The sequence below is a fragment of the Dasypus novemcinctus genome, chromosome 21 (assembly GCF_030445035.2).
Source record: "Dasypus novemcinctus isolate mDasNov1 chromosome 21, mDasNov1.1.hap2, whole genome shotgun sequence".
NCBI lineage: Eukaryota > Metazoa > Chordata > Mammalia > Cingulata > Dasypodidae > Dasypus > Dasypus novemcinctus.
Window position 1 is genome coordinate 46,975,435 of NC_080693.1, and position 26,520 is coordinate 47,001,954.

At 43.7% G+C, this 26,520-nt stretch overlaps 1 protein-coding gene across 3 annotated transcripts in view; it reads left to right on the forward strand.

Moving 5' to 3' along the window:
- The window catches only part of TEX14 (testis expressed 14, intercellular bridge forming factor), a 199,887-nt gene that overhangs the window by 144,587 nt on the left and 28,780 nt on the right, over positions 1 to 26,520 (forward strand). For 2 of the 3 annotated variants that reach the window (XM_058283898.2, XM_058283897.2), the window contains 11 exons: positions 633 to 769; positions 4,849 to 4,930; positions 5,915 to 6,045; positions 7,792 to 7,905; positions 10,007 to 10,130; positions 11,601 to 11,779; positions 17,088 to 17,239; positions 18,157 to 18,347; positions 19,167 to 19,317; positions 20,521 to 21,446; positions 23,557 to 23,663. In XM_058283898.2, coding sequence (XP_058139881.1) covers positions 633 to 769; positions 4,849 to 4,930; positions 5,915 to 6,045; positions 7,792 to 7,905; positions 10,007 to 10,130; positions 11,601 to 11,779; positions 17,088 to 17,239; positions 18,157 to 18,347; positions 19,167 to 19,317; positions 20,521 to 21,446; positions 23,557 to 23,663 — 2,294 coding nt within the window. The remainder of the gene's footprint in view (positions 1 to 632; positions 770 to 4,848; positions 4,931 to 5,914; positions 6,046 to 7,791; positions 7,906 to 10,006; positions 10,131 to 11,600; positions 11,780 to 17,087; positions 17,240 to 18,156; positions 18,348 to 19,166; positions 19,318 to 20,520; positions 21,447 to 23,556; positions 23,664 to 26,520) is intronic. The other variant, XM_058283899.2, reaches the window with a different exon arrangement.

Consider the following 26,520-nt stretch of genomic DNA (forward strand, 5'->3'; position numbering starts at 1 on the left):
CCTTTCAAGCCATCTGTCCACTAGGAAGGGAGAAAAAATACAATTTTTACCAACCCTTAGCAAGCACCATACATCAGATGTTTTTCTAAATGCTCTTTATATATTAACTCATTTAATCCTCACAACCACCCTCTCACATAGGCCCTGTTTTACAGATGGGGAAACTGAGGCCTAAAGATATTAAGTAACTTGCCTGAGGCCATTTACTGACAGGCATGATGTGCTGTCACAGGGAGTAAATGACCATAACAAATGTGAAATACAAAGGACCTGCATAGTGCTGGGTACACTGGGGGAAGGGGGAGGCGAGTAGAGCCCCCTTCATTCTTGCCTACCTCTGGTTCTCCTGCTTATTAGTTGTTGGGCCTTGGAGAAGTCACTTTACTTCTTCCAGCCCCAGTTTCCTCCTCTGTTAGAAAAGGGAGTTGGAGGAAATGATCAACAAATCCTCTTGCTGAAATCAGTCCATACCTTTATAAAATCACCCGGGGCCTTCCCTTTCTAGAGATTTCTCTGTTAGGGTTCCTGGTTCCTCAGACCATTCATTCACCTTCATACCTCAGGCCTCCATTCCATGGAAAGCTGGGTGGCCGCAGGCTGGGCCAGCAGTGAGCATCTCTTCTGTGTTACAGATGGTGGAGTTCATGCAGCGCTGTGCTACTCACATGCAGACCATCATCCAGGGCTTTTCCTATGATCTCCTGAAGAAGGTCGACTCCCCTCAGCGGCTCATCTGTAGCCCACCCCGGTTTGGGGGCCTCATGCAGGGGTGAGTGCTACCTTGAGCAGAGTTGTTAGCCTTCCTTGTAAGAGCCCTGTAGTGTGGACTGCCTCGGTCCCCTTGGCATCCAGCCCTCCCAAAGGGGTATACTTAATGGAAAAGATATGGCTGCTGGTAAAGAATGGCCAAAGGTGTGGTTATCTGTCCCCTCCAGGAAGATCTGGGGAGCTGGGCAGAAACCCTTCCCCAGCAGAGTGTCTGATTGGCTTTCTAGTCATCATCTGAAAAGGTAAATGGCAGCAAAGAGCCATAGGCATGGTGGGTGTCAGGGACAGTTTTTGTTTGACTAAACACCAGTTCCACATTAAAATTCATGAACCATGGAAAGAGTATTCCTTTATTACTGAGGTTGCAAAATGGCACAAATACTCAAGTTATGGTTCTTTGGGCTATTTTAAGCTGGTGTAAGAGTCTTGCTGCTAACTGGGCAAATTCCATCTCTCCCCCATCACAGCTTTGTATACATTCTTTTTTTTTATTATTTGTTTTATTTATTTTTCCCTACTTCCTCGTTGTTTGTACTTGCTGTGTCTGTTTGATGTATGTTTGTCTTCCTTCTTTTAGAAGGCACCAGGATCTGAACCCAGGGCTTCCCATGTGGGAAGGAGGTGCCTAATCACTCATGCCACCTCCACTCCCTTCTTTGTTGCATCTTTCATTATGTTTTCCTCCTTGTGCCGCACTAGCCTGCTGTGTCAGCTCGCTGTCTTACTTGTCTTCTCTAAAAGGCCTCAGGAATCAAACCCTAGACTTCCTATGTAGTAGGTGGGAGCTCATTTGCCTGAGCCACATCTGCTTCCCTGTGTACATTCTTCCTATTTCTCCAACTAGACTATGAACTCTCTAAGAGGCAGGGACTGTATTTGTCTTGTTTGTTGCAACCAGTCCTTAGCTGCCTGGTATGTGGTAGGGAAAGTACATAAAAGACAGAGGGAGTAGGTGTATGAACCGGCACAAAAGGAGAACCCAAGTTTAAGTATTGACTTAACTTAAAATTTTACTTATTAGTCTAGACACAGTGTCTATTTCATAATTAGGTGAAACATTATCCTTCCTATGGGGTTGAAGCACACATGCTTAGTGGAAAATAAGATGCCTTTAAAAAAATTGTTTTTTATTAGTGCAGTTAGAGGTTTACAGAAAAAACATTCAAAACACATCCCCCACCCTTTTTTTAAAAAAAAAAACAAAAAACATGAACCACACACATTCTTGAAATAAGGACTGGTCTCCTAGCTATATCTATAAGTGGTGTCATATCAGATGAGATTCATATGGGTTTTTTTCATATGGGTTACAGCAGTGTTCCCATGTGTGAAATATGCAGCCTCCAGAACCCAAAGAAACTTATCAGACATTATACTTCCTTACTTGTGGAGTAAGGTACTATATGTAATAAGTTGTTACTTTGAAGCGTATGTAAATAAGACTCTTTTGATATTTACATAGAGCCTGGTTGGGCTAAAGAAATAAAAGCACTGAATTCAGAAGAACAGAAGGTAGTATGATTGTAGATAACTGGAGTCAGTTTTTCATACTGTCTACCCAGACAAACTCGGTTATATAGTTACGGACCGAGAAATTAGGAATGGAGCAAGAAATGTTGGTCTGAACTGCAGTTGTTGTTTGGTCACTGTTAGGCACCAGCCAGTGCCTTTACTAAAGCAGAACCACCCTCTAAAAGCTATGCACATGCTTCGCCAGAGGGGAAGTAGGTACCTCCTGTTCCTCTGCTGGTGGGAGCCCTCACCCCCACTGCCAGTTCTATTTCCCTGGGCAGGAGCTTTCCTACTATCTCTTTGAGGTCTTTGAATATAGGCCTGGTTTTTAGAGGATATTGTGGATTTGGTGTAAGAATGGGGCCGCTCAGATTAGGGTGAACATAAAACTTACTTTCTACACTGGGCAGTTTTGAGAGTGACAGGGACACCATCCATAATGACATTGGGACTACAGGTGTAAACTGTGAGTATGGTCACCCTACCTCAGTCCAAACAGTTCAAACTCAGATAACAGCATAGGTTTAAAGCAGAGCAGTAACAGCCTGACACCAATGGGTTGCCAAGAAGACAGAGCATAAAAGAACTTTAAAAAGCATAAGTAAGGCATTCACATCTGTTCATGAATAGTGGAAACTTGGGGCCTCACTGGCCTGGGATGAAGGGTGGGTCTGGGCACATACTGCCACCCATAGCTCCTTTGCTATTTGCCAAGCAAGGAAAACTGGTCTGGCAGCAGCAGAATATTTGTTTGTTTTTTATCCCTCCAATCTGAACTGAAACTATTCAATCAACAAGAATTATGAGCACCCACTACATGCACAGCATTATGTTAGGCTCTGGGAGGTAAAGAAGTATAAGATATAGCCACTCCTTTTAAGACATATTCGATTCGTAGAGCTTGTTTTAGTTTGCCAAAGGGGTGCTGATGCAAAGTACCAGAAATGTGTTGGCTTTTATAAAGGGTATTTATTTGGAGTAAAAGGTTACAGATCCAAAGCCATGAAAAGTCCAACTCAGGGCACCATAAAAGGTGCTTTCTCACCAAAGTCAGCTGCCACATGTTGAAGCAAGATGGAGGGTGATCTCTGCCTGGTCTGTGCCTTCACCTTCAGGTTTCCTCCCTTGGGCTCAACTGCTCTGTTTTCTTCCTGATTTCATCTGCAAACTCTCAAGCATAAGTATCATCTTCTCTTGAGCTGCTTCATGGGCCTAGTCTCTTGGGGGCTTTATGCTTAAGCAATCCTTTCTCACTGCAGAATCAAAATATGCTGGCTTGGGAGTGAATATGGCTTTAGCAGTTAAACGTCCACCTCCACATGGGAGGTCCTGAGTTCAGTTGCTGGTGCCTCTTGAAAAAACAAAAACAAACATCAAGCAAAACAAATGATAAAACCAACTCAGGGAAGCCAGCATGGCTCAGTGGTTGAGTACCGGCTCCCCACATATGAGGTCCCAAGTTTAAAAAAAAAAAGATGGCTCCCTTTTTTCCTCTGATTAAGTATGTTTATATCAGATCCAGCAACAGGGCAGGGACTCCACATGAATCAAGCCCCACTGATATAATCCAGTTAGGTGTGTTTGTAGTTTAAAACATAATCTTTTGCTTTTTGGGATTCAAAAAGTTCAAACTGTCATAGGGCACTAGGATGCAGGCGATGGTTTAGGTATGGTACATGGAAATAGCAGTGGCTGGAATGAGAAGCATCAGGTGCTAGTTCCTGCTGCTCTGGTTCCTCATGCCATCCTTCTCTGGGATCCATTCTTAACTTCTGTAAATTAAAAAGTTGGATAAGATAAGCTTTATGATTCTCTCAAACTCTGATCATCTATATTATTTATGTATCTATTGCTACACAACAAATCACCTCCCAAACTTAGCAACTTCAAACAACAGTAAACATTTTTATCTCACACAGTTTCTATGAGTCAGGAATCTTGGAGTGGCTTAGCTGGATGGTTGTGGCTCAGAGTTTCTCATGAAGCTGCAGCCAAGAGGTCATTGGAAGGGAGCAGATGTAGCTCAAGTCATTGAGCACCTGCTTCCCATGTATGAGGTCCTGGGTTCAATTTCTGGTACTGTCTTAAAAAAAAGGTCATTGGAGCTGCAGCCTCTAAAGGCTCAAAGCAGAAGGGTCCAGTTGGAGCAGACTCGCTTCACATGGCTGGCAAGTTGGTGCTGGGTACTGGGCCTCCCCACCAGGCTGCTTGAGTGTCTTCACAATGTGGCTGCTGGCTCCCCTGGAGCCAGTGATCCAAGAGACATCAGGGCAAAAGCCATTGTAGACCTAGCCTTGTTAGTCACATGCCATCATTTTGGCAAAATCCTGTTGGGTTCACAGATTAGGCCTGTCCAGTGTGCGAGGGACTGTATAAGAGTATTAATACCAGGAGGTGGGGAATTACCGGGGACCTCTCACAGGCTGGCTTTTAGGTCATGTATAGTTCCATGATAAAAAGCCAAGTAGTAAAGACAAAACTTAACGACACATTCTGAAAACTTGGTTCATCGTTGTTCCTCTGGATTTGAGTGGTTAATCCTTATTTCTTGCATTTAAATGTTTGTAGAAACCCTAATGGCTCTCCTAACCAACTACTTAAAGCTGGAGTCATTTCTGCACAGAATATCTACAGCTTTGGCTTTGGAAAGGTAAGAGGTTGCCACCGTTGGCAAGTGTCTACAGGACCAATTGGATCAACCCAACCTGGCCTCATCTCCCACCTTTGTTTAACTCTTCCCTCCTTACCTTCATTGAATGCTTCTTTTCTTTTTTGCCCCTTTAGCAGAAAATGTATTTCTCCCTAATGTTCTGTTGTTGGTGAAAAATGGCAAAAACCTAAAAACCTTGGAGGAATTCCTTGGAAGACATGGTAGATTTGGGTCATTTAGAAAATGTTCTTTTATTAATAATCCCCGGTGAAGTCATCAGGCATATTCCCTCCTGATAGAGGTGGAGAGCTGCACTGACTACAAAGGTCTGCTCCATGATTAAACATGCTCATCTCCTACAGGTGTATGAGCATTGTTGGAATGCTTTTAAGAAATTTTTATTATTATTATTTTTAGGAGGTATCGGGGAATGAACCCAGGACCTCGTACATGGGAAGCAGGTGCTCAACCACTTGAGCTACATCCACTCCCCAAGAAATTATTTTTTAACTGAGCAATGTTTTGAGGGCAAATGGTGTCTTGGGGGTCCTTGTTTTTTCCCATCAAAGAAAGAGACCTTCAAGGAATGGTGCTGGGTCAGTGAGTAATGTTTGCCAACAGCTTTGCCTCCACTCTTAGTCTCTGTTAATTGTGCAGAAGAAGCAGAGGGAAGGGACATGGAAGGAATGTGGGCTTTGCCTACACAGGCCCCTCATTCCCAGCCATGGTGCCTCAGACAGGCATCTGACTTCTTTCTGTGATCCTCAGTTTCCTCCTTAGTAAAAAGGAAAGAATATTATAACCTTGCAGTGTTTCTAGGAAGATTGTAGGTAATACACATGAAAGAATAACATCCAGAGCATGGGATATTTAGCACATTGGTAAATAGCAGTTATCATTATTTTTAGCTGGCTGATAAAATCCTGGGGGTATTTTGCCTTTTCTTTTTTCTCTCCATAATTTGAGGCTGTACTTTGGTTTCAGTTTTATCTCACAGGGGGAACACAGCTTGCCTATCTGGGATCTCTCCCGGTAATTGGAGAAAAGGAAGTGATTCAAGCTGACGACGAACCCACCTTCTCTTTCTTCAGTGGCCCCTATATGGTCATGACCAAGTAAGCAGAGGCTGGCCAGAGTTGATCAATCACATGGGAAGAAGGGGCTGCATGGGACTTCCTAGATATGGAGGGTTTCTACCTAAACATAAGGAAACATCTGTCTAAATCACGGTTTCTCGACATGATACTCTTGACATTTTGGGCTGGATAATGCTTTGTTGTAGGGGCCTGTCCTGTGCATTGCAGGATGTTTAGCAGCACCCCTGGCCTACACCCACTAAAAGGCAATAGCACCCCTCTCCCCTAGTTGTAACAATGGAAAGTATCTCCAGACACTACCACATGTACCCTGGGGGACAAAATCACCCCCAATTGAGAGCTACTCATCTAAAAGATTATTTATTTTAGTATTTTCCTCTCCTTGCTTTCTAAAGACTTAGAGCTAGCTTAGTGATGATTATCTTGCCTCTGATATAGACCAAAGGATACTGAGGTCCCTGTAGGCAGCCAAAACAGCCCTCAGCTGAAGCTCTCACCAGTCAGGTCCAGTGAGGGCAGCAGTAACAACACTTGACTGTACCTGGGTGTTCTCAGTCCTCAGAGGCCCTACCCCTGCAGGGTGACAGGAGTCATTCTAGCCAAGGTCCCTTGACCTCCTCGAACCTGGAAGCTTCTTTCCTGCTTAGAAGAAACACCCTTCTAAAGTTCTGGTTGATAAAAGGTCCCTGCTAGACTCACACAGCCCTCCATTTCCTACAGATAGGCTCTCTGTTTTTCTGCCCATGCCATGAATTGTTATCAGGTCTGTTCCTCTCTGTGTCACTGCTATTGCTTTATATGTGTGTGTATGCATGTGAGAGAGAGAGAGAATGATTTATTAGAACAAATTCCATGACGAATCACAAAATAACCATTTTCTGAAAGATAGCCACAAGACCACCTGAGAACAAATACACAGTGACACCTCTGAGAAGCCAGATGAATAAGTTACCAATCCCAAATTGAGGACTGAAGGGAAAAGAAAGACCATATAGTTGTCTTTTGTGTCTGGCTTATTTCACTCAACATAATGTCCTCAAGGTACATCCATGTTCTCATGTGCATCCTGCTTTCATTTCTCCTTACAGCTGAATAGTATTCCATTGCACTTACATACCACATTTTTGTTTATCCATTTATTGGTTGATGGACACTTGGGTGGCTTCCATATTTTAGCAATTGTGAATAACTCTATGGACATCAGCTTGCAAATGGCAGTTCATGTCCTTTCAATTCTGAATATATTCCTAGTAACGGGATTGCTGGATCATATGGCAGTTCTATATTCAGCTTCTTGAGGTACTGCCAAACTGTCTTCCACAGAGGCTACATTCGCACCAAGGAGTCTCCGTATTTCTCCACATTCTCTCTAGCACTTGTAGTTTCCTTTTTTAAATAATGGCCATTTCTGTAAGGTATGGAATGATGTCCTGTAGTTTGGATCTGCATTTCCCTAATCCCCTGCTATCGCTTTTGCCCTGTTGTCACCATCCCTCACCAAGACTGACCTCCTTGTCTTATCTATTCTCCACATTGCTGGTGCCATTGTCTTTCAAACCTGCTCAGGTCATTTCCTCCCTAAAATCCTTTAGTGACTTCTTGTCATGTGTACTTAAGTTTCCCAGGGGTGCTTTTGTAAATGGAGGTAGTGGGAGGGAGGGCCCAGTGGTGCCCAAGGGGATTCACAGAATCTATATAAATTCCATTGTTTGGGTCTCTGGCCACTTAACCCTTTCCTGCTCATACTCTCTCCCACCCTTGTAGCCTGGTTTGGAATGGGAGCAGGGTCACAGTGAAGGAGCTGAATCTCCCTACACACCCACACTGCAGCAGGCTGCGACTGGCTGACTTATTAATTGCTGAACAGGAGCATAGCAGGTGAGAAGGGGATGGCAGGAAACCCAAGCTCATGATAGGAGAAAGAGACAGGCATTAATGGATAGCTTGGGGGGCAGGGGCAGCCTGGTAAGGGGCTCAATTCTGTCACCTGACTGACTTCCCATAACCCCTGTCTGTGGGTGCTCTAGCCAGGCCCATTCTGGCTATCCTACTACAGCTCCGAGGCCTGCCCCATCTCAGCCTCTGCCCATGCAGGACAGCACTCAGCTGCCCCGTTTTCATAGAGCATGACTCTTTGTGAGATCCAGATGTCTCTGCATTTGAGGACACATCCATGGGCCTCAGTATCTTTGGTTTTCTTGTGGCTCCAGGGTTTGCTCTTCCAGCTCTTGTGAACCAGGATCTCAATTCATGGTTTTACACCAGGGTTCCGAGGCCTCAGAGTTGATACAGGTTCATGGAACTCTTCTGAGAAAGCTGCTCACCTCTTAACAGGAGGTGAGGAAGGAAGTTGGATGGACATAAATGCAGCATGGGCTTTTTTTTTTTTTTTAAAGATTTATTTATTTATTTAATTCCCCTCCCTCCCCCGGTTGTCTGTTCTCTGTGTCTATTTGCTGCGTCTTGTTTCTTTGTCCGCTCCTGTTGTCATCAGCGGCAAGGGAAGTGTGGGCGGTGCCATTCCTGGGCAGGCTGCATTTTCTTTCACGCTGGGCGGCTCTCCTTACAGGGCACACTCCTTGCGCGCATCAGCACTGCGCGTGGGCCAGCTCCACACGGGTCAAGGAGGCCCGGGGTTTGAACCGCGGACCTCCCATGTAGTAGACGGATGCCCTAACCACTGAGCCAAGCCCGTTTCCCTTTTTTTTTTTTTAAAGAGGTAGTGAAACTCCTCATGTATATTATTATTATTATTATTTTTAAAGATTTTTAAAAATTTATTTCTCTCCCCTTCCCCCCACCCAGTTGTCTGCTCTCTGTGTGTTCTGTGACCGCTTCCATCTTTATCAGCAGCACCAGGAATCTGTGTTTCTTTTTGTTGCGTCATCTTGCTGTGTCAGGTCTCTGTGTGTGTGGCGCCATTCCTGGGCAGGCTGCATTTTCTTTCATGCTGGGCAGCTCTCCTTACGGGGTGCACTCCTTGTGCGTGGGGCTCCCCTACGTGGGGGACACCCCTGTGAGGCACAGCACTCCTTGCGCGCATCAACACTGCGCATGGGCCAGATCCACGCGGGTCAAGGTGGCCCAGGGTTTAAACCATGGACCTCCCATGTGGTAGGTGGATGCCCCATCCATTGGGCCAAGTCTACTTCCCAGCATGGGCTTTGATGAGCAACTGAATGGGGTGTGTCATCTTGGACAAGTTCCTGACGTCTCCTGTCCTTGGTTTCTTCATCTCTAAAATGGGTATAATTGGGAAGCAGATGTGACTCATCTGATAGAGCATCCACCTACCATATGGAGGGTCTAGGGTTCTATCCCCAGGGCCTCCTGACCCTTGTGGTAAGCTGGCCCATGTGCAGGGCTGCTGCGAGCAAGGAGTGCCATGCCTCACAGGGGTGCCCCCACATAGGGGTGCCCCATACACAAGGAGTGCGCCCCGCAAGGAGAGCCACCCCGTGTGAGAAAAGCGCAGCCCACCCAGGAGTGGCACCACACACACAAGGAGATGATGCAGCAAGATGACGCAACAAAAAAGAGACGCAGTTTACCAGTGCTGCCAGATAATGCAAGCAGACGCAGAAGATCACATAGCGAGTAGACATGGGGCGGGGGAAGGGGAGAGAAAGAAATAAAATAAATCTTAAAAAAAATAAGATAAAATGGGTATAATGGTACATTTCTTGCAGATGGTTGCCAGGATCCAGGAAGACACATGCAAAGTATGCCTAATGCCTCATTAGTTCCAAGGGACATTGTCCTTTATCATTGATGACTCTGAACCCTCAAGGTCTGGTCAGGAAAAGCCACAGACTCCAACAGCAGAGACCCCACCCCCTCCTGATTTCCTTGAAAAGCAGTATGTACAAGTGGTATTTGCTGAGAATTTGTTCAGAGAGCCTAGAAGAAGGAACAACATCCATCTTTTCATCCTGTCCTCCTTTCCCCTGCCCCATCTGAAGTATCTTTCCTTTTGCAGCAAACTGCGGCATCCCCACCTGCTGCAGCTGATGGCCGTGTGCCTGTCCCCAGACCTGGAGAAGACCCGGCTTGTATACGAGCGTATCACTGTTGGCACCCTGTTTGGTGTCCTCCATGAACGGGTATGTGGCTGCCTTCATGAATTTCCCCTGCTGCCCTGCCCACTTCTCCCTGTCTTCTCTTCCCACTGTAATTTCCATCTGTGCGTGCATGAAAGAGAAATCTCTTAATTCATTACTTGTGTAGGACTATGTAATACACCATTTAAACCCAATGAACACATAGTCAGAACTAGTGTGATTTCATTATTTTCAGTCCTGCTTCTTTATCAGCCATCAGGAGCTCAGCAGACCTAGAAAACACATAGACACATTTTTAACTAACTACAGTTGAGCAGTCACCAGCTTTATTTCCCTACTACATGTTTTCACTTGTGTTCTTTCCTGGTTTATTTATATAGAGGTGTTTGATCAATTCCCTCTCACCTCTCAACTTCTTGGAAAGTGTGCTTCGGGGTGAGATGTGGCTGCAGAGAACTCTTGGAGGATTTGTTTTTCTTCATGACCATTCTAAAGACCCTAAGCTTTAGCAAGAGTGAAGAGAGATCTTTCAAGAAGGCCTTTCCCCCAGTGGCCTTCTATTCATGCCATCTGAGGGTCTCCTATTAGTGTTCCATTTTTCCTTTCTTTGGGTGACAGCATTACTTTTTCATGAAAATACCATTTCTCTGGGGAGAAACCAATTATGACTTTAATCAGCTATATATCCATGGGAGTGAATTTCTGTCCTCTTAGACGTTCTTAGAGTGGGGTAGCAACTGGATTGGTTATCTGCGTCCTCCAGTGTCCTTTGAGTATCCAGGTTCTCCCAGCACCACAGTCTTGAATAGGTAGGGAGCAGGGTAGGTTTGTGGGGGTGGGTGGGAAAGGTACCCCCCCTGGACAAACTCCCCTGCCAGTTTACTCCAGGCCATCCCTGGATGCCCAGGTTTTGAGAACTTTCTCCTCATTTTTTGAGACATGAAGCAGCTTAGCCAAGAAGAAGGAGCCTGAGTTTGGAGCCAGGAGGCCTGGGTCTATAGGACCACAGGCCAGTAAGTTAGCCTCATTGAGCTTTATTTTTATTATTATTTTTTTTTTAATTTGGAGAAGTTGAGCTTCTGGTGCTCTTTATTTTAATTTTTAAATTATTTTTATTCTCCTTCCCACGAGAGAGATTGCTCCCTCATCTGCTCATTTTCTGCTCGTCTTCTTTAAGAGGCATAGGAACTGAACTCAGAACCTCCCATGTGGGAGGCAAGTACCCAATTTCTTGAGCTAGTTCCACTCCCTCCTGGTTGTGGCATCTGCTTATAGCAGGGTTTACTCTTCTTCTTTAGGAGGCACTGGAAACCGAACCTGGGACCTCCTGTTTGTGGGAGGCAGGCACCCAATTGCTTGAGCCACCTCTACTCCCCTCACTGAGCTTTAGGTTCCCCTTCTGCAAAATGAGGGCATTAGGTCAAATGAAATTATTTTGGAAATTGCGAAGTGTTCTCCAGTGCCAGGGGGCCTGGTCCCTTTTGTTCATGTCATTTTTTCTCCCATTTGTAGCGATCCCAGTTCCCTGTGCTGCACATGGAGGTGATTGTGCACCTACTGCTCCAGATCTCTGATGCACTGCGATACCTTCATTCCCGGGGGTTTATTCACCGCTCCCTCAGCTCCTATGCTGTCCACATCGTCTCCACAGGGGAAGCGAGGCTGACCAATCTGGAGTACGTGATGGAAAGGTAGACGGAACCTTCCATAATAGAGTCTGGGGGCAGGGGACGCCCTGCTATAGAGAAAGAAAATCTGATTAGGCAGGACCCCTTCTTGTTGGTGGGCTGAGCTGTCCATAAGTCTGGGAAGAGGTTTCCCAAATATCTTGCCCTATCTGCCAAAGTTAAAGAGGCTTTGAGGTAGTTACTTCTACTCAGGACATAATTTTTTTTTAATCAACATCTAACAAGTAAGATCCCATGTTAGCCGAGGTACGTAATGCCTCTAACAGTCCACCCTATTATCTTCTGTGGCTTAACACAACCAAGCTGTATTTTGCACTATATTCTGCTATCCCAGGCCTCAGTTCCCCACTGCATTCTCTGATGAGCATAGGCTTTAGGGACCATCCCGAAAGTGGGTATGTCATTGCTTCCCACTTTCTGATGGCCAGAGCCTGATTACATCCTCTCTGCAGAGGAGGCTGGGAATTGTGCCTTAGCTGTGTGTCCTGGAAGAAGACAGAAGGGGATGGATGCTAATGAACTCCTAAGTCTAGGCCAGGACCAAGGCTGGACACTGAGAGTGTTTCCTACCCTCCATGAGCCCTGAACAGTAAGGAGGCAGTTACAGAATCAATGCCCTCATTCAGGGTATGGTGGATGGAGTTAGTTTCCTATTTGGCTGGGGTCAAAGTCTACCTGAGAGTTGGAGGCTTAACCATGTCTCACTCCCAGGCTCTGGAGGCAGAGGATCTCCACTGTGTTTCCAGGCTCCATCCACAGCTCTGAGTCTTTGGCCCAGTGTTGTTTCTGCTACTGTGAGGGTTTGGGCCACTGGGCAGACCCCTTGCTTAGACCTGCCTAACCCCCATTACCATGTCTCCCACCTATGCATTGCTTTGTGTCTAAGTCTCTCTGTAGGTCTTTGCTTCTCACACACATATAATTTATTCCTCTCACCAGATGAAACACTCCACGAGGGATTTCTGCTTGGTTCATTGTGGTATCTCAAATGTTAGAACAGGCCTGGCACACAGTAGGTGCATGAAAGGCTCTTGCGTCCCCAGATCTAGAGTTCTTCTTGTCCCACTATCTGGAGAGGAGTGAAGGAGCCAGATTATACCCAGGCATGTGGGTCTTAGGGAGAGTTTGAATTTTATCCTAAGTACACTGGGATGCTTTGGAAGGTTTTGAGCAGGATGGAGTTATGGCTGAGTTATGGTTGAAGAAGGGCCCTTTCACTCCTATATGTAGAAAAGGAGTGGTAAGAAACAAGAGAGAGGCAGGGGAGCAGTTAGGGTGCAACTGGAGTGGGACAGTCACTCACTTGGGAGCCAGTAGAGGCCACATCTGTCACCAGCTAAGCTGCTAAGACTCAGATGTGGGAAGCAGATGTGGCTCAAGTGATAGAACTTCCGCCTACCATATGGAAGACCTGGGTTCAATCCCTGAGGCCTCCTGGTGAAAAAGAAGAGAAAGTCTGCCCGCATGGTGAGCCAGTGCCCACACAAGTGCCCCCGTGAGTGCCTGTGTGGTGAGCCAGTGCCCACACAAGTGAGTCACGCAGCAAGATGATGCCACATCAGAAAGAGAGACGAGGGGAGTCAAGGTGAAGTGCAGCAGAAACTAGGAACTGAGGTGGTGCAATTGACAGGGAACCTCTCTCCCCATCAGAAGTCTCCAGGATCAGATCCCAGGAAATCCTAGGGGAGAGAAAATGAGAAGAGAAGACAACACAGATAGCAAAAACAGCAGGGTGGGAGGAAGTGAAGATAGGGAAATAAATAAATAAATAAATAAATAAATCTCAAAAAAAAAAAAAAAGACTTGGCTCTGAGTAAAACATTTCTGCAGTTCCTCATTTCCTATAGGGTTGAGTCCTGGCATCTTTGCAGAATGTGGAAACCTTTCTAGGTAGGGTTCCACTCACCCTCATTGCCAGCCTCATCTCTTGCCACTCCCTTCCTGGCCATCTGAAGTCCACTTTCAGTCCATGCTATTTCCCAGTGCTGCTTCCTGTATCTGGAATACCTAGCATACTCCTACTTACCTTTCAGCCTCAATTTAGACACATCCTCCCACCACACCCCATGAAGCCTACCTAAACAGATGCCCTCCTCTCCTGTAGTATCTTGCATATCCCTGCCCTCACACTTAACATCGAATTGTACTGCAGTCATTTATATATGAGTGTCTGCCCCACCAGTCAGTGTGCTCCCAGAGGGCAGGGACCAGCCTGAATCATCATTCTGCCCAGCTCTGGGCCTGCCACGTAGTAACCGCTCAAGAAACCTTGAATGGATGAAAGTAGATAAAGGAAAAGCTTGAAAAGGTTCAGAGCGGCATTGACCACTTAGGTTATATGTTCAGACAGCTAAGGGGTTTGGACTTTTTTTGCTATTGGAGACGTTGGAGGCCTTTACAGAAGGCTGTGACAGAATCTAAGCTGTTTGGTAGTGGTGGACTGCCATCTGTTGGTGAAATGGAGACATAATGGTTTCTTCTGCTTTAGCTGTCCAGTAGAAACATGAATCCTAAAAAGAAATGGCACTTTTCAGATAGCCCAGCCTGACCCTGTCCTTTAATCAGTGGGGAAACTGAGGCCCAGAGAGGTAAAGGGATGATCTGGTAGCCTAGCTGGTTGGGTAACAGGCAGAGCTGGGACTCGTAGCAGGTCATGGAGGATACCTCCTATCTATGGGGGCAGTTGAGGGCGTGAAAAACAGCTAGGAGACCACAAGGGCAGGGCCTGGTGGTGGCCCAGCAACTGAAGTGAAAGGAAAGGATGTGAGGTGATCTGAAAGCCTGGGGTAGGAGGTGACCAGAGACACCATGAGCAGCAATGGTAAGTCCAAAGGGACTGAGTATGGTAGGAATGCGTGAGTCCTCATTGGGCTTTTTGAACTCAGGTGGAAAGGTCAGTCAGCAAGCACATTATCCTTGAAAGCTGATCATGTGAGTTGATTAACCAAAAATCCAAAACAGCATTAATTCCACAATTATTTTTGGTAACATTTAGTTGGGCAGGTCAGTTTGTTGAATGTCGATGGCAAGGGTAGTGCTCCATCACTTGGTGTAAAAGTGGTAACAGCAGTTTCTGCTACTCTTCAATTCCTTCTTAAATGGAATCTGCTGGAATTGGTCTTGGAGCTTGGAGGTTGTCTCACATAGCTGCAGACAAATGTAATTTTTTAAAAATTTTCTTTTTAAAGAAGTTTTAGATTACAGAAAAGTTACATCAAAAATATAGGGGATTCCCATATACCCCGTCCCTCCCCCCTCACATTTTTCCCTACCAAATATAATTTTAATGATGTCAAAAATGAAGCCCAGAAAAGTAACCATCCTACAGTGATAAACAGAAAGGATGGACCTCCTCCCCTTTCCCCAGCTAGCTTCATTAGAGAAGAAAGAAGGGAATATAAGGGATGAAGGTGAGAGGAAGTGAAAGAGAAAGGCTGTAAATCCTGGTTATCAGTGACCTGTCCCTTACCAGAACCTTAGGCAAGCCTGAGAGGCCTGAGAGGGAAGGTGGGTGTTTTCCTTGGTGAGTCACCCCGCAGTGTGAAGAACTAAGCATGCTAGGCTCTTGGAGTATATATTTGATAATAAAACCCTCCATTGCTTTTGCCATAAATACTAATACTTGCATAAATACTAATACATGGTGTTCACACTACACCAGTCCACACCTAATGATTCAACAATATGCACAAAAAGTCAGTGCCAGCTTTTATAATTTCATGGCTTGTTGAATTCACTAGCTACAAAAAGCTCAGCTGAAAGAACCATTATTTAGGGAAATTTGTTCAAAGGCTAAAAAGCCCATCCTATTCTCTAAAATCTATTTTTAAAAATTCTTTATTGTGATAACAGGTATACAACATAAACTTTCCCATCTTAACCACTTTCAAGTATACAAGTATCCCTGAGCTCAAGTATACAAGGGTTAGTTACATTCAGTGTTGTGCTAGTATCACCACTATCCATTAACAAAACTTATCCATCACTCCAAACAGAAACTCTGTACCAATTAAGCATTCACTCCCCATTCCCCCTTTCCCCTGCCCCTCCTAATCTGTATTCTACTTTCTCTATGAATTTCCATATTCTAGTTATTTCAAGTAAGTGAGATCATTTAATATTTGGCCTTTTGTATCCAGCTTATTTTACTCAATATGATGTCTTCAAGGTTCAACCATACTATAGCATGTTTCAGAAAGTCATTCCTTTTTATGGCTGGATAATATTCCATTGTATGTATTAAAATCTATTCTTAAGGCAGATCAGCAAAGAATTTCTGGCCACTTGCTTTTTAAAACCTTAATTCTTAATTATCAGCCAGCCAGTTATCAAGTCTTTACTGACTATCTACCATAATGTTCATATTAATTCTTTACTTGGCTTAGTGCTTTGTGACTCACAGTATTTCCACATCCATGAACTCACTTTCATGACCAGTTTTGTTGGAAGTCAGCCAGTCCTCATTCTGAGGACTCTTGTTGTCTCAGAAGACATTCAGGGTGCTCATACTGTACTCTCAAGGAGTCTAGTTGGGAAGTTGTTATTTAAGCAAATCAGTGAACCTTTGAGTGCTGAACTGAGAGGACATGATCCCAAGTGATAGAACTTCAAAAAAGAAGCAACCAGAGGAATTGGAGGAGTTGTACAATACTTTGGTAAAGCAGATGGGGCTTGAGCATGGTCTGGAAAGATTCTTATATTCGTTTATTCAACAGTAAGTTTTGAGGATCTGTTGTAAGCTCAGGGATACAGTGGTATAAAAGATAGATAAGGTGCCTGCTCTCATGGAACTGACTCACTAGTGGAGGGGAGATAGATATTAAACAATACATAAATGAACAAAAAATTCAGTTAAGTGCTCTGAGCCAATAAAACAGTACTACTTTAGATTAGGTGGTCAAGGAACACCTCTCTAAGGAGGTTACTTTTGAGCTAATACCTCAGTGATAAGAAGGAGCCAATCATTCTAGGATGTGTGGGCAGAGCATCCTAGACAGAGGAAGCTACCGATGCAAAGGCTTGAAGTGGTAATGTGCATGGCATGTTAGAGAAAGTGAAAATAGGCCCCTATGGCTCAAGTGGAGTGGGTGAATGGGAGAGGTTGGTTATATGAGGTGGGAGGGTAGACAGGGCCCAGTTGAGTAGGAACAATAAGTAATTGCAAGTGCTTTAGGTTAACTAGGGGTCTGTCTAGGTTTCCAGAAGCTCAGGGAAGTTGCTGGTCTTCAGAGGCATATATTTCACAAATGCACTATGTGCTGATCACAGTCTTTTAAGACATGAGCCCTGCTTTGTGTGTTTCCTTCCGTAGTCAGGATGGAGGTGCACACAAGGATCTGACTCGAGTACCCCTCCCAACCCAACTGTACAACTGGGCTGCACCGGAGGTGATCTTACAGAAGGCAGCCACAGTGAAGTCAGACATCTACAGCTTTTCTATGATCATACAGGAGATTTTAACAGGTAGGCCGAGCTGCCATTAATGGCTGACCAGAGTTCCTATAGGTAGGATATTTTTCCCCCAGGAATTACTTAGTTTTATGAAAATGCAGGAATTAAAGAAAAGAGATTTCTTCAGGGATACCTCTTTGTGCTTATGTGAAAGAAAGATAATCCATTGGAAATCTTTCTCTTTTAACCTATTTTTAAGACAGCAGATCCCACCCTTCAGCTTGTCAGTGATAATGAATTGAATCCAGGAAAAGGTTTTAAACGGAATATCATTGTTAGTACTTAGGGATCTCTGTGTAGTGTCCCTTAAGAACTTATAAGTGAGGGGCAAAGACTGGCTTCTAAGTAGTATGCTATGAAATCAAACAACCAAGAACCAGTTTATGGCTAAGCAGAGTCAGTTGAAAGAATGGAAGCCCTCTCAAACCTACAGGACTCTAATCTGAAGGAAGTAGTCACATATCTGAGGCCAGGAGTTCTTCGGGAGAGAGATGTCAGTCTCGGAAGCATGCACACACATACACACACACGTTCACCACGGAAGGGTGAGGAAGAATCAGCCACCATCTAGTATGTTTACAGTCCCAGAGGCAAAACCACACCTTCCATGAGATGAATGCATTGGGCTACCCAGCCTAATGCCAGGAAATATATTTCTCCAGACTCCCTTCTGGTTCCCAGGTCTGCCAGCAGGGATCTCATGTACACTTGACGATAATACTCCTATTCCCTGTCTCTGTGGCAGGGATTTCCCTGGTAGATAGGTAAAGGGGCTTCTTATTTGTAATTGGGCTTCCCAGATTGTTCTTCTACAGGGAGAAACTAATATTTAAAAGGATTGAATGACTTTTTAACTAAACTTACCCAGCTTCATTTAATTTCTTAATGTTTCTCCTTCCTATGACTTTTCTTTTTTTTCTTTCTTACAGACAGCATACCCTGGAATGGCTTAGATGGCTCAGTTGTTAAAGAAACTGTAGTTTTGGGAAATTATTTAGAAGCTGATGTCAGACTGCCAAAACCTTACTATGATATTGTTAAATCAGGCATCCAGGTCAAGCAGAAGGACCGAGTTATGAACCTTCAAGATATCCGGTATATTCTGAAGAATGACTTAAAGGTAAGCCCTGAAGTTGTTTGAGAATTTATGTCCTCTTACCCATCTCAGGGGAACTGGGAACTACCACTGTAAGAAGTTTCAGGAACATCTCTGTTTTGTTATATCCTTCCTGTGTTCCTGAAAAAAAGATCTAATTGTTTAACTTGGTGAGGGCAGTAGAGAATTGAGGAGGCTCACATATAGTAGGGGCACAATGTAGGCAAATAGTAGAGATTTAGTATATGGTAGCTATTATTATTATTTTTGAAATACTGGTAATAACAATGAATTACTATATTAGTTTCCTGGCTGCTAAAAGCAAATACCGTATAATGGGTTGGCTTAACAACAGGAATGGTTTCAGAGGCTAGAAGATTTACTTCATTCTGGGATTATTATTTCTGGGTGGCTAGCAATCTTTGAGGTTCCTTGACTTTTCCACCACATAGCAATGTAAGTGACGCTATCTCCTCTCTCTTCCAGGTTCTCTTGACTTCCAGCTTGTCACTGTTCCCTATAGCTTCTCTTTTTGTTCTAATTTCCTCTTTATAAGGACTTCAGCCATATTAGATTAAAGCCCTCCCTCATTGACTTGGGGCACACTTTAACTAATCATATCATTAAAGGTCCTATTTACAAATTGGTTCAAACCCCCCAGGACCTGGAGTTGTGACCTGACTATGCCTTTTGTGGAAGACATGATTCAATCCCCAACAATGACCTTATTAGAACTACAGTCAGGCTACCCTTAGGAGTAAGAGGGAATTTATGTGATACCTCTGTCTCTTCTAAATACACCAGTGATGTTCAGAAGACTGCAAATATGTCCTTGTCTTACAGGATTTTATTGGAACCCAGAGGACTCAGCCAACTGAGAGCCCTAGGGCCCAGAGATATGAACTCCATCCTGATGTTGATGTCTATTTAGGATTGACTTCAGAACAGCCAAAAGAACCCTCTGATTTGGAAATAAAAGAGCTGAAGGAAACTGGTATGGTCCTAACCCACAGGTTCAGCATCACTTTGACATGCATGTGTTCTGAGAGATGGTGAGCTGCAACTAATGAGCTTGTCCAAACTGTAAACATAACTTCTGGTGGGAAAAATCATAGTATGGATGCCTCAGGGAAAAGTCAAGATCCTTAAAATCATTAACTAGAGATTTTTTGGCTCATCTACTTGGGTTCAGAGCTAAGCAGTAACAACCAGTTTATTTCTAGCATGGTTACTTCTAGGAATTTGTTATTGTGTCAATAAAAGTGATTTTTAAAATTTAAAACTCATCTGCTCATTTATAGAAAATTTGGAACAAAGAAGAAAATTACCACTTTAATTCTACCACTTACAAATAATTCACTAATATTTTGATATTTCCTTCCAATCTTTTTTCTATAGCTTTTCTGGTTTTAGTGTACTTGGAAACCTTAGAATTTAGAACTGGGAAAGACCTTGGAAAGACCTTGCAATCATCTGCTTAATGCCTTCCATTTGAGAAAACTAAGGTTCTGGAAAGCTGTGACCTGCTCAGGATTATGGCTTTTGATAGATAGCAGGAACCCAGGCCTCTGACTCCAGCCAAGTGACCATTCACTCTGATTCTCCTTATGACAGGGCTGGAGCCCAAGCTGTTGCTACTTTGGCTTTTCCATCCCATTCTCTGCAAGTCATACAGTCATATCCAGGTGTGGTGGTCAGTCATGGAGTCACGACTTCCTGGGCAGTGTCTTGGCTGCTTTTATCAGATGCTCACCAAGAGCATAGCTTTAATGGGTATAAATAGTCAAGCTTTTGTATTTTAAAGAAAGCTATGAAGTAGTCTTTGAGATACAGGAGTCTGTAATTTGTATGCCCTGACAGTTACGCATGTTCTGAACATACTACAAATGGAACTTAAAACATTTCCCCCAAAATTTGGGGAGAATTGATCCTTACCTCCCCTGTTCTAAATTTATCCCTTAACTATGTCAAAAAGAAACTTTGGCCTGAGTTAGTGATACCATCTCACCTCTCATCCTTTGTGAGTGTATCCAGCAGCATTCCATACCTGGAGTGGGAGTGGGAAAATAAAAAGCTGTATCCTGCATTCTCATGCCACTCAAGCAACAAAGCCTAGGTTGCTTAGCTACCAGATACTCCCATCTTAATCAGTTGCATGTTCCTACTCTTAAAGAAATCCACTATTGCTTCTTTTCAGTAGGCAGACAGCTTCATGCACCAAGGAGTCATTCTACCACTAAAAAAGCAGAACCAGACGTGCAGGTCCCGGATCCAAATCTAACAGCTAAGGAGACTGAAGACGAAGATACTGCTTCTCTTGCCTTATCTGAGGTGCAAGAGACTGAAAGCACCAGCACAGGTCAGGCAAGCCTCCGCAGCTTTGAAATCAATGAAATCTACTCAGGCTGCTTGGACATGGGAGATGACAAAGAGATAGAGCCCCCAGGACCTGGTTTATCTCTTCAGGGAGAAAAACCAAACCAGTTAGATGAACTGAAGTCCATGGAGGAAGAGTTGGACAAGATGGAGAGAGAAGCATGCTGTTTTTGCAATGAAGATGAGAGCTCCTTGGAATCTGAAACAGAGCTTTCCTTTGATGATTGCGACTGGCAAAACAGTTCACTTAGTTCATCCAACCTATGTGTGTCAACCAGAGAAGCAAAAGGCAATGTGAGCAACAGATCCATGACTGAAGAGTACATCAGTAAATGTGTGTTGAATCTAAAGATTTCACAGACATTAATGCACCAGAATGCCAATTTACTGAGGAATACCCAACAAAAAATAGATAAGCTTGAGATGATACAGAAGGAACAGGAGCAGCAAAGGTCTTTGTGGGCTTCTTCAAGGGAGTTTGCAAACATACATGATTCACTTTCAGCCCTGGGCCCCCCAGCTTCAGGCTATGTCCCTCCTGCCATGCAGCTCTCAGGGGACGGGCACCCAGATACCATTGGTAATTCCCAGACTTCAGCAAGGGCTCTAAGAACAGTGAGAGACTTTCAAGGGGGACATTTTGGCAAAAGAGCCAGGAAAAGAAGTGACTGTGGCTGGAAACCTTTCACCCCTTTCACCCGGGTCTCTGAAGAAAACACTGGGGCTCAATCCAAGAAGAGCAATCAGGTAAACCTAAGAAGTGGGAGGCAGGGGCAGCCTAAACAGGACCCCAGAGGTAGCTTTCACATTTTCCCTAGCCTGTGTGCTTTGACTGGCTATATAAACGCAACTCATAATAGGGTCCTCTTCTAGGAAATAAGGTCTCTAGGATGGAATTTCAAGGTCATTATGCTCCACCTCCCATTATGAAATCAGTAACAATCCATATCCTTCTGTGTAAATCGTATGAAATTTCTGTTTTTATAAAACAAAACAGTTCGATATTGGCAATTTCATATGGTTTAACTTATGTAAGCTATTGGGCTGTCATTAATCCCTGTTCTAAATTACTTATTCATTCCTTTAGTCATTCATTCATTCAACAAACATTTATAGAGTCAGAGGTTATATAGTCCCCTGGCATAGTAGCAGAACACAGAGGGAGCTGATGGTTAAAGAAAAAGCCCCAGAGAAGGAGAGAAGACACAATAGGAGTAAGTTGGAAGGTTGAGCTTGAGGCTTAGTGATGTTGCAAAGTGGCACATGTGTAAGCTCCTTAAGGCAGGGCCCCAGTCTTACTCATTCTGTATGCTAGCACCAGCATGGTGCCTGGCACATGGTAGCTACTTGATAAATGGTCATTGAAGGAGTAAGAGAATAAGTGAGTGAATGAGTGAATGAATTTTTAACAAGTTCACAAACAGATGGCTGGTTTCCTCTTAGATTCACAGAATTTTAGAGCTGGGAAACCCCTCAATGATGTTACAAAATGTGAAGTTCAAACTCAGTGACTTAAACTTCCCGAGGTCCAGTGACATTAACAAGGTGGCGGTGGAGTAGGAGAGGTCTGGTCCGTTGGAAGTAGGATTTTATTACTGACATGGTTTAGAATTGCCAGGCCATGGTAATAAAAAGCAGACCAACTTTTGGTGGGTTTTATTATTGTTTTAAAATCTCCACCTACAGTGCATCCCCTTACTGCCTGCATGGGGCAGATAGCTCTCATTGTCCCCTCCCCCCATCACTTTCTATGCCACCACCAAGGTACATCACTGGATAGAAACAGGTCTCCTTTCTCCTGGTCTGGAGTTCTTTCAATGTACCGTGTTGAACTTCAGTGAGGCTTCAGTTCTCACTTAGAAAACTTAGAGAAGCGTTTTTTCCCCTTTGTTCTTCAGTGGCTTTTGTTTTAAAATAGGAGAGACAAAGAATTTTCTTAGATCCTAATGTTTCTGTTTCCACTGAGAATGAGAATTTGCTAAATAAAACTATTAGAAATACATTTTCTTGTATATTGTTTTAGATATCTATTGCTGCACAACAAAAAATGCCAAAATTTAGTGGCTTAAGATAACAATGGTTTATTTTTTCTCACAGTTTTATGAATAGGAAGTGGAGGGAGGAGCAGATTATGCACAGGGAGGACAATTGCACCATGTTCATATGGAGCTCATAATTTGGGGAGCTTGTGATCGTTTTTATGCTCTCAGTTTTAGGCAACTTGCTGCCATCCCCAAATCCTACGTTTGTTGCCTTAATTCACTGCAGACTAGAAAATACAAATAACTAAGCTTGTTGAAATTATATTAAAATTGGAATAAGCAGATCTGAAAGTCTCTCTTTTGAAAATGAGGAATAGGCTTTATCTTTTTTTAAAAAAACAATTTATGCTCTTTCTTTTTTTGTATTATGTTTATACTATCCCCCCTGGTATAGGCAGGAATTATTGTTCCCATTTTATGTATGATAAAACTGAAGCACAAGCCTCTCTTAGGTTAGTCTGAGTAAGGCTTAGACTGGATTCCAGGGCCCAGCACTCCTGCCACAAAGCTCTGCTACTTTAATAATGTAGGGGGTGAGTGTTCAAGGGAGTGTATGGATTTTTTTATGTCTTACTTTGTCTTTCCATTCTTCATTTGCACCCTGTCTGGGCTGGGTTCCTGGGAGCCATCATTTCTGGTAAAGAGCTTTAGGTAAGAGATAGTTACTAGATATGGAACATGCACAGGGAAATCATTTTGGTAGGTATGATTACTTCTGTGCATTTAGTAAGAATGGCTTTGACAGTAGAGTATAAGAGTGAAGAAAAGAGGAATTCCCTCCTCAAAGCACTGAAACATGTTTATTGTATTTCAAGCTGCCAACTCTTTGTGGTTCTGGAAAACAGATCACAGACAAACAATTTCAGCCTACTCAAGGAGCCAAGGGCAGTTTGGAAGGAAGCAGGAACCAAAATACTAAAAGGTGGGTCACGTGTTTTATTATTCTTTTTATCACCATACTTTAAGTCTCCCACGGAACCCCAAGGCCATTTAGTGATCTTCATATGTCTAGTTCAAGGGAACTGTGAATGAAAAAGCAGAATAATGCAGGGACAGATTTTGGCAGGTTATTTCCATTAAATGAGTAGAAAGAGCAGTATAATGAAAACTTGTAGGAGACATCAAAGGTAAAGTGTTTAATCAGAATATATCAGTTGTCAAAAACAAATATTGCCTTTCCAAAACTGCCCAGACTGTTTTTCTTATAAAAAGAAATGCCATGAATTCCATTGTCAGTGTTCCAGAAACCAAATTTGTCAGAAACCAGGTTTATTCAAAGTAAATATCACTGACTCTGGATGGGAAGTTGAACAATATCACTGTCACCTTGTGGTCTCTGATTTCCTGCCAGGTTGATGAGGTGAAATGGCTTCAGCAAGAATCACTGGAAGGAGAGCAAATATGTATACTTGGTTTTTGTTTGTTTGTTTGTTGGATTGTTTTTTTTTTGAGGTACCAGGGGCTGGGGATTAAACCTGGGATCTCAAATGTAGGAAGCCAGCATTCAACCACTGAGCCACATCAACTTCCCTGAGTTGTTTTTTTCATTTGTTTTGCTTATTGTGTGTTTTTGTTTTTTAAGGAGGCACCAGGAACTGAACATGGGACTGCCCGTGTGGGAGGTGGGCACTCAGCCACTTGAACCACATCTGCTCCCCTATACTTGGTTTTTTTTTTTTAAAGGAAATTTCCACAACTTTTTTTTTTTTAGCTTTGTGTATTATTTATTTCTCTCCCCTTCCCCTCCCCCCACTGTTGGCAAAGAAAAAGCCATGGTGGTGACCTCCCTGCTCAGCTCCATCATCCTGAAAAAGAACAAAAAACAAGTCAAAGAAAAGTTTAACATTTGCTTTCAGTCCTTCTAGTCTTTTTGTATGCATTCAAACAACAAAATTGTAGTTACATACATATAGACAATTTTATATCCTGAGTTTTCATTTTATATAAGAATATGAGCATTGTTCTACATTGTTAAAAAATAACTTGTAAACTTAATTTGAAATTGTTAGATTTCCCCCATTGTTGAATACAGGGTTGTTTCATTCTTTTTTGTTGTTGTTATAAACAGGGCTGCAGTGACCGTAAATAAAGCTTTTTCTATTTTAGATTATGTTCTGAGGATGGATTCCCAGAAGTAGAATTGCTAGGTCAAAAGATATAAACATTTTTAAAGACTCTTTTTTTTTTTTTTAAAGATTTCTTTATTTATCTCTCTTCCCCTCTCCCCCACCCCAGTTGTCCACTCTTTTGTGTCCATTCACTGTGTTCTTCTGTGATCACTTCTCTTGATATTGCCCAATTGTTCTTTTTTTTTTTTTTTTTTTTTTTTTTTTTTTTTTTTAAAGATTTATTTCTTTATTTAATTCCCCCCCTCCCTTGGTTGTCTGTTCTTGGTGTCTATTTGCTGCGTCTTGTTTCTTTGTCCGCTTCTGTTGTCGTCAGCGGCACGGGAAGTGTGGGCGGCGCCATTCCTGGGCAGGCTGCTCTTTCTTTTCACGCTGGGCGGTTTTCCTCACGGGCGCACTCCTTTCGCGTGGGGCTCCCCCACGCGGGGGACACCCTTGCGTGGCACGGCACTCCTTGCGCGCATCAGCGCTGCGCATGGCCAGCTCCACACGGGTCAAGGAGGCCCGGGGTTTGAACCGCGGACCTCCCATATGGTAGACGGACGCCCTAACCACTGGGCCAAAGTCCGTTTCCCTGCCCAATTGTTCTTTAAAGAGCTTATTAGGGAAGTGGACTTGGCCCAGTGGTTAGAGCATCTGTCTATCACGTGGGAGGTTCACAGTTCAAAACCCGGGCCTCCTTAACCCGGGCCTCCTTGACCCGTGTGGAGCTGGCCCATGTGCAGTACTGATGTGCGCAAGGAGTGCCCTGCCACGCAGGGGTGTCCCCGCGTAGGGGAGCCCCACGCTCAAGGACTGTGCCCCGTAAGGAGAGCCGCCCAGCATGAAAGAAAGTGCAACCTGCCCAAGAATGGCGCCGCACACATGGAGAGCTGACACAACAAAAAGAAACAACAGATTCCCATGCCGCTGACAACAACAGAAGCGGACAAAGAAGAACACGTAGCAAATAGACACAGAAAACAGACAACTGGGGCGGGGGGGGTGGATAAAATAAAATAAAATAATAAATAAATCTTTAAATAAAGAGCCTGTTAAATCCAATCCCTGATTCAGCAGTCTCTGCTTTCCTACCCAGCTGGAAAGTAGGGCTATCTGATTAACAGAATTCATATATATTGCCATGGATCACACATTTTTGAAGAGTTAGTTTAATAGATGATAAAATGAATATAATCATGAAATTTTTAGAGGAAAAGAGACCTCCTCTGCAGATGAAGACCCAAGGCCCAGAGAGATTGAAGCTTGCCAATGTCAGCTAGCTAGTGGTAGTTCAGGACCTAGAACTCAGTGAAACTAGACTGAAGACCTCTGAATGTTCTTCAGGACCACTGGTGCCTTAAAGCCACCTGTTCAAATGTTAGTTATTGTGCTGTTACTGATACACAGGCAGGCCTGTTATGAGAAATTTCTGATTGAAAGGCAGGAACCGTTATTGAACCGGTTATCTATGGCATTTGGGGCCTTTGCGACAGCCCAAGGACTAGATTCTGTTTGGTGAAACTGTGTTTCAATTGTAGGTTTCTTCTACCTCTGAAAATTTCATAAGAGCTTTTTTTTTCCTCTCCCCCCCACCCAAGTTGTCTGCTCTCTGTGTCCATTCGCTGTGTGTTCTTCTGTGACTGCTTCTATCCTTATCAGCGGCACCAGGAA